Genomic DNA, 8,870 nt, shown 5'->3' with positions numbered 1-8,870 from the left:
TTAAAATAAAGAGCTCTTCATTTTGATTACTAATTCATGCAGTACCTTACTGGGAAACGTATATGTTATGTATTTGGGTTATAATTATAAATTTTTAAAATTAAATACAGTAATTTTATTTTTTAATGTCACTAAATCTTAGGCTAAATGGATGAGGGTCCACTAACAAGTCTTGAAATGAAACAAACAAATACTGATAAGATAGACTATATTTTCAAAAATTGTTTACAGATCTGCTTATGGTGATTACCTACAAATTCAATAACAAGATTGTTTGTAATGGATACATTTAACAGTTTAACCCTCCAAGTGCTGGTTAGAACTGCCTTAAGTGCTGGGCATTTTTCAGTATGTTTGCAAGCGTTTTAGAAAGTTTTTTTTTTATATACTGTTACCTTAATGTAAATACTACATATTATATATCATTATTTTCAGGAAAGATCACAGAATATGATAATAATACTTATATGACTTACCTTTACATGGTAAAATATTGCTGAATGTAAATCTTGACAAAAAAAAAAAAAAGTTTTTATTTTTTCACTTTGAGCTTAGATATCATTTCACACCAAAGTTATGAAAATAAAAATCCAAGATATACAAGTTGTAGGTAATTTAATAATGAACCCAAAAGTATATACATCTTATGGGTTTACATATTGACAGAATTCACTCAGAGCAAAAAACGATAAATTGTAAACACGTAAAAAAATCAGTGATATTTGAAACATTGTGTACTACATTGTAACACCTTTCACATTCCTTATTGCACTAGACCTACTTAATTCACTCATTTTTACAATAAAACACAATATAAAACAGTAATAGTCAAACTACAACACCAAAGGTATGATGCAAACAACGACGGAACAGCAATAAACAGAACGACCGAACCGTATGACTTGGATAAACATAAGCTTAGAAACAGCTGTCGTATAGCGCCGGTCTTTGAGCAAAGACGTGCTCCATAGAGTATAACGATTTCCGCATTTCTTCTAGTTTAATACTATATAAAATAGTTCGTGATATTCCGTAATATATAGCCACTAGCGTGGTTTAAAGAGATCGCGTTTTCTGACATCGCGCTCCGCGAGGTCAGCACTGGAAACAGGTACGCTAACATCGCGCTACGCGATGTCAGCACCTGGAGGGTTAAGCATATGGCAGTGTGTCAAAATATGATTGAGACTTTACAGAGCAAAATCTTTTTAAATGTTGAATATCATCGTATTTTGCTTTTTTTAAAGGTAAAAGTCCACAATATGCAAGCTCTGGCAGGTGGAAAACAGCCTTATGGCAGGGAAACGTGTTTCCTTTTAGACTTAGTAACAACACTTTCTTCATTTATGCCATTAAAAGACTGACGATGTAACATCATTCAAGGGTGATGGGAAACTATGGTTAGTTGCCGTACAGGTCGTGTTTTGAAAGGACAACTTTTTGCATATAAAAGGAGAAAGAAATTTAGTCCAAGACTTGAAAATTTCCTGGTTGTCGCAAGAAATCACTCTAAATCTGATTGGAAAAATCATTGTTATTTTTTCAAGTCTCTTAGTATAGTGTACAATGTAGTGAAGCATACGGAAAACAACACATTTTTTGTTTTGTCCTGCGCAGAAATCACAGACAATTTTAAGTTCTTTTACCTGCAAGTCAAGGTGGTTTTTGCACAGTTTTCAATTGTTACAGAATTTTCGTTTGTCAGACATTTTAAACTGCACAAAACAACACTAATCTACACTACAATTAACCTGAAGCTGTAAATAAACACTGGAATGCAAATTTCCAAAACACAAACAATCAGCAGATGGGCAACAAACAACAGCACTAAGAGCAGAGACCTCTGTGGTCAGCAATCTGAACTAGGTGGACTCTCATCCTTTTAGCCAGCATTTATAGCACCTTCATCCTTTTAGCCTAGAACACGTATTTTTCAAACCTCTATAGCTTGTACACCTTCATCTTTTCAGCTTAGTTAGATACCATGCAATATTTTATAAGAAATAAAATACAAGAAATCAGTGTTAGCTCCAAAACGACAATTAATGGACCCTCATCCTTTTAGCTTTGAGCTCTTCATTTATATATTCAATTAATGAGAATAAACAATGCATTAAATTGACTGAGTGTTAGTGAATTGACTCGGGTGGATATCAAAATTACTCTTCTCTGTCTGTTTTCAGATATCTTGAGAATAAATTAATTGTACTGTAGACATGAAATTTTCCAATAATCTTCATTTCTCATGGACAAGGTCAGGTTTGATGATGGTGAATATCCCTCCATGGGGTTTTGTTGGTATTTAGCAGATACTTTTACTTCATGGATTTCATATGAATAAATTGAGTTGTTGTATCAACATTATTTCTACATAGGCAAAATAAAGTTGGGTGATTATGTATGAGCGTCCATGAGATTTGACTGAGCATTAGCAAAGTGTATAACTCAGGGGATTTTACAGAACAAATTGAGCTATAGATTAGGAATTTTGTTTATGAAACTTCTGTTCTTTATAGATAGACTTTGATGATGGTTCTGGCCAGGCCCGTTTTACACCCTGCCAGCGCCCTAGGCACAACGAAGAGTTGCGCCCCTTTTTATACCTTTGACAGCTGACTACTCCCCCCCCCACCAGCCCTACCATAACGCCTATACCCTGTACATTTAGATTTAGTCTGAAATGCCAGTTTTGGTTCAGGAGGGACTTTAGACTTAATGTCCCTTAATTTTCCTTTACAAATTATCCTGATTCTTTTCGAGAGCCTTCCCATTATACACCACTTATGGACCCGCCGTGTCCCGGTAGCCATGAGGTTTCTACTGGCCTCTGGTGGGAATGTGTGTAACATACCTGTTACACCCATTCTCCCTTCTTTACATTTGATGTATTTACATTATTTATAGTATTCGTTTAATTACATTTTCTTTGGATTATTTTTGGTTTGTTGGCCTACCACTAGACTGACTAGAGATTCATGCAATAGCTTTTTTTTCTGGTTTTCCATATTGCAAAGTCGTTAATAATGTTTGTTAGTCTAATTTTAAAGTAATGTCGTTTTGGGTGCACAGCAACAATAAGCCATTCAATCTTTTCATCAACCATTGATGATCTAATTTCTGACTTCACTCTTTTCAAAGCTGAAAAGCTACGTTCAGCTGTGCAGTTCGTCACAGGTAAGGTTACAAATATCGTGAGAGCAACCTCCAAATTGGGGAATGTGTTCTCCAATCCATTTGATTTTATGTAGGCGTACATATCTTTGTTTGAAATGGTTACATTCCTGGGCAAAGTCTTATCAATCAATATCGTTCTTGTATAATTCTCCTAACAGTTTAGCTTCACAAGTCATCTCTCTTTGGAATTTTTCTCTTCTAGATTTTGTAAGATCTTAAATCTTGTGTCGAGATTTTATTGACCTCCCTTCTTTTGTTGAGCTGCGAAGCTATGTTGTCAACAATGGCAATAAACACAAGAAACTGCAAGTTTCAATGCTTTGGACTCGACATCATCAAATAAATCTCTTTTCCCTCAAAAAACTAGGATAGTGTTTCAAGGAACCTTTGTAGAACCAAATATGTCCTAAATCTTGATTTTGAAGAGTCAAACTTGTTATATTGTTTTATCAACTGTCTTCAGAATTTCGTCCCAGATCACAATTAATAATGTGGTTTAGAAATTTCCAAGTGTTTTTAGAAACTCAGCGGCTGTGTATTGTGTTTATAGTGTCTGAGTAACGGCTTTATTTAGCTCTTCAAGAGCATATATTAATTCATGGCGACTTATTGTTAAAGCTCGAAGAGCGTCCTAGCAGACCATCTTGTGTCACTTAGAGGTTTTACCATTAGCTTTCTCTAATCTTTCTTTGATTTTCTTTCGTAACTCTTTTCAATGTGACTTTTTAAGATGTTCCACCTATAAGTGGATGCCGAGAAAAAAAGCATACAGCCCTTGTACGAATGTAAAAAATGTTGTGTGTTATCTGGACACGCCTTATTGGCTGCAAAACACCCAGCAAGGTTTAGTGAATGAGCTGCACATGGTACATAGTCAGCAAGATCATTTTTGCTGTTATTCCTTGCCTGAAGACCTGAGTATATGCCCCACATGTTTGATGCATTGTCGTAAGTTTGTCCACGACAGTTATCGACATTCAGCTCAAGTTTCTCTAGTAAACTGAGGGTTGCTTATTCCAAACTTCCAGATTTGTGGCATACAATTGGTAAGAGTTGTATCAGGCATTCGTTGGCGCAAGCATTGGGCAATGAAACATACCGCAGTACTACAGCCAGTTGGTCTGTGTGCGACTCGTCAGGTGTGGAGTCCATGATTAAAGAGAGATAGCGAGCTTGCTTGATTTCATTTAAGATTTGTTTCAGTACTTCTTTGCTTATAATCTCAATAAATTCACTGCAAATGTCAGACGAAAGGTATAATACACTACCTTTGCCTTTGTTGCTATGTGTTTTGCGATAAATAGATCAAATTCACTTATCAGCTCAAGACAGCCTAGAAAAAGTCCGTTTGATGATTATGCGTGCAGATACAACCACGGCAATGTGTGTTGTTTCCATTTTTTGCGCGCCCCCCCCCCCCCCCAAATGCCAATTGCCTAGCGCCCTAGGCACGTGCCTATTCGGTAAAACGGGCCTGGTTCTGGCTCTTCATGGGATGTTCTCCATCTGTCAGGATATCAAGGATATATTCATGACCTCCAGACACCAGGGATGGTCCTGCCTTGATTACAAGGTGGACTTATAGTATGGAGTACCCGGGTAGGGTACGATAAGCGGACCCGGTTTTTTATGTCGAAGAATGTAATCATCGATACATAATATTCTCAAACTCTAGACTATCAATCGATATAAAAGTATCTGTAGTCCTCAATAACAATCTTATGTTTTAGTTCAAATATGAATTTAATATTTACAGTAATAAAACAAATTATTATAACCAAAATTAGGAAAACTGAAGAAGACCATTTTTTACTCCTCTGCAGTTGTTTTTTCCCACAAATTTCACATAATTGGTTTTTTCGGTAGGAGTCCAACATGTTGAAGCCACGAAAAAACATGTCTTATCATCTGTCAAAGCAATGTCGTGTAGTTTTCTAAAAATTGACTGCTATTTTTAATAATCAAATGCTACTTATGTAAAATTGAAATATTACCCTACGTGTATTATTTGAAAAGTGTTTACAGCTGTTGATATAGATTATTTAATTTTTTTTGTTCTCTTTTAAGCCTCAGCTTCAACTATGTAGGCTTCGAATACACTGGTTTATTTTCAAAGTACACCCACTGTTTTCGTGTCTATACATGATTTGCCCTCCCCGAGATTGGAACCCGTGATCTCTCAGAGATCCTAGACTATAAACATTAGTCTACGGAGGAGGACTTTAAGTTAATTGTACAAAATAATTAATCAGTATCGATGGTTATGATAAGTAATATGGTTTGCAAATTTCGATATAAAAAACCAGGTCCGCTTATCGTACCCTACCCGAGTACCCTTACCTTGTTTGAACAAAAATCAAAATTATAAAGTGTTTCGAGAGCACCACTTTTTTTAAAAGGATTAAGTAATCTGGAAAATGTAAACCACTTTATTATAATATAATAACACAAGCTAACTGTAAAATGCTATCATTGTGTTGCAAGTGTAAATAAAAATTACTAGCTTTGAACCTAGAAGTATCTTACTTGTCCCTGTTCTAGGAAATTTTGATTTCATAGTTGTATAACTGAATACATTGTTTTTTTACATTATGATTTACAATGGAATGTTGGTAAATGAATATATTCTGTACTGCAAATAGATAAAAACTAATTGCACATACTGCCACTAAAGTTTTCCAAACAGTTTAACCATTAGTGCTGCCACTTTGAGGTTTATTTTTGACCTTGGAATTTTCAATTTTAAAATTACTTTGACCTTCGTTCTTCTTAAGTAGGTGTATTTTGTTCACAAGTGTGCTATAAGGACAGTTCGCATTTATTACACAAGAATTAGCATCAAATACATCAGGAGCAGACTCAACATTAAATGATAAGCTACTGATGTGATCGCTATCAATACTGTCGTCCAACTTAGATGTTTCCACGTTGTAACGTCCGGATTTAATAGCTTCAAGAACATATTTGTAATAAGGATTTAAAATAATTTCCAACAGTTAAAAAATCAAAAATTTTTCATTCTGGGCTTGCCGAGTTTTTTAAATCAGAATTTCCATCTGCCGTCCATGTTTTACCACACATTCTGCGGTTTTCTCAATAATTGCCTTCATACTATCTGAATCTGGTTCGACGATGTTTGATGGTAAATTAAGAATAGAGTTAGTCTTTCTTAACTTTGTGTCTCTGTCAGTGTCAGAAATAGAACACAAACTATCGTAATGATAAGGGACTTGACTGTAAACACCAGCTTTATTAAAGGATTGATTTGATCGTTTTTGTTTCTCCTCTTCATATAATTCTCGCTCTTGTTCATCGTAAAGCAAAGCTCTGTACCGTTCTTCATCACACATTTCTTCTATTTCTTGGTCCTCCACTGAAAGAGTGCAGCCCATGTGTCCTGTTTCACGATGAGATAGGTTGTCAACGTAACTTCTAACGTCGTAACCTGTCAATTTTCACATCACCATTTTCCCCCACCCAGGGAATTAGGTGCTGTCCTTTGTCTATTTCAACGGCTTTAACATCATCTCTGTACAGTTTAGAGGAATAACCAACTTACACAGAAGGTCATCATGTTTCAAGGTTTTCTCCAAAGATTCGCTTGAGTGGTTGTAATTCTTTTTATTCAATAGTCATATCTTGACTTTGATTTTTAATTTATGTATAAAGAAAATTAATACTGCTGGATGTTTATCACTCGGCTGTAAATGAAATTGGAGTGTTAAATGTTTTTTTTTTTAATTAGCCCACTGTAATAAATTTATGATTATTAGCGAACAGTGTTGAATAAACTGAAAAGTATTATACAGTACTCTTATCTGTCACACATGCATGCATTAGCACAAACAAATCAAGCTGTTCTGTTATTTTTAATTTACAGCTGTGAAATTTCAAGAGAGATTTGTTGGGCTTCGCATTTTTACCATGAAGCCACACATTTTGACTTTATATTTTATTATTACTATTTATTATTTTACGTAATATTTTATCTTTTTTTAATAACAATTTGTTCATTGATTCCTTAAGTTTTCTTAATTTTTTTTTATTTAACTTCTATTTAAATAATTTGATAAGAATAATTTCATTTTTAAGGCCATGTGAATTGTTGTAATTATATATTTTTCATTTCATATCTTTAACTTTTCAGTGTGTTAGAAACGTCAAGATGTGTTTCCAAAGGGAGAGTAATGACCCCTTTGAAGAAAAATTCTGTAAACGTGTGGTGGAGTTTTTAAAATGTTGTTTTCCTCAATTTTCAAACATATTTTAACATAACAAATACACTGACTGAATACATGGTAAATCGAACCCTCAACGCCACTCCTACATGGTTTTACAATTACAAACTATCTAGTAACTTCAAGTGTATTTTAAAGTAATTATGACATCCACGACATCTTAGTTTAAATTTGGGTAGCACTTGTGTACCATTGGCCTTTGCCAGAACTTGAGAAATTTATATGAGCTCTAACAAACAATTTCGTTGTTATTTCTGTATAAACATTATCTTTTGTAGTAATTTATATTCTGTTTGAAAATGTATATCAATACTAGCTTGTTTAGTAATTTTATCAGCAATTTCATTTCCTTTAGTACCTGTGTCCGAGCACCCACTGTAACGTTATGGGTTTTTTTTACTGGTAATTAATTTATAAAACTTATTGAAACTGGAAGCCCATTATTAGTTTTTCTTTTACAGGTTTGCACAATGCACACATTGTCTGCAGAGCTATTTGAGAATCTGAGAATAATGTTAGAACATTTTTGTCTTCTAACTGGTTCCGTACTTCATTTATTTAATTTAGTAGCAAACTTATGTAATTGAATGCCCAGTTTTTGTGTTGTTCTTTGCACCGTATACATCAATGCCAACTCGTGATTCAATTCGTGACCTATATGTGCAATTATGTCCTTCACTTCCATATATATTGTTTGGATTGGCACTTGCCTCGGAATACTGTCGTTAAAGTGAATTTTATTAATATCTGAACAATTTAAAGTAGTAAACACTTGAATATCTGTTCGGTCTACGAAAATAGAGGTTGTTAATTTGAATAATGAGAGTGCTTTGTTATACCTAAAAATACTCCTGTATATTCTTGGATATTATTGAATTTTGTACAATAAAAGGTGCCTTTTTGTTTGGCAAGTTAGTATGGTGATTTACTAAGATGGTTAATTCAAGCACATTTTCATAAGCCGAGTGATTTGAGTCTGTAATAGTTTTAGTAGCAAATGTCTTAGCTAGTTGTCGTCTCCTCAAACTTAGATGGTAATATTGTAGCCTCATTATACATTGCTAATATGGATATGGTTTTCAAGGCTACACGACATAATCGCAATGCAGAATTTTGTATCATATATTGATCTTTTACATTTTGTTCTTCTTTCTTATTTAAGTCATCATCATAAATAAAACTGCAGTACCTTATATTATTTGATCTTGCTAGTGTTTTGTATATCTTTGTATGTGCTCCCTAAACCCACAAACTAATGGTTTTTAGACTACTTAAGACTTTCTTGTCATATATCTACTACTTGCTGTACATGAGGACTAAGACTTGGGTTAATAAAAATAATATAAAATAAATACACCCTAAAATCCTGTGGACTGTCCACAGCTGGGTAAATTTATTTCATCGTATAGTTTGAAGTGTATTAGTTTTTCTATTTTTGTAATTTAGATTTAGTCAACG

At 34.1% G+C, this 8,870-nt stretch overlaps 1 protein-coding gene across 1 annotated transcript; it reads right to left on the bottom strand.

The window, feature by feature from the left end:
• Positions 1-6,170: 6,170 nt before the first annotated feature.
• LOC124372092 (splicing factor, suppressor of white-apricot homolog) lies at positions 6,171-6,728 on the bottom strand (the record flags this gene model as incomplete). Its single annotated transcript, XM_046830458.1, is given in 2 exon segments — positions 6,171-6,617; positions 6,619-6,728. Coding segments are annotated over 2 exon segments (557 nt in total), but the record flags the coding sequence as incomplete, so codon positions are not given.
• Between the last annotated feature and the right edge of the window lie 2,142 nt (positions 6,729-8,870).

The sequence above is a fragment of the Homalodisca vitripennis genome, unplaced genomic scaffold (genome assembly GCF_021130785.1).
Source record: "Homalodisca vitripennis isolate AUS2020 unplaced genomic scaffold, UT_GWSS_2.1 ScUCBcl_2508;HRSCAF=7355, whole genome shotgun sequence".
Taxonomy (NCBI): Eukaryota; Metazoa; Arthropoda; class Insecta; order Hemiptera; family Cicadellidae; genus Homalodisca; species Homalodisca vitripennis.
This window is presented reverse-complemented; position numbering and strand designations above follow the sequence as displayed.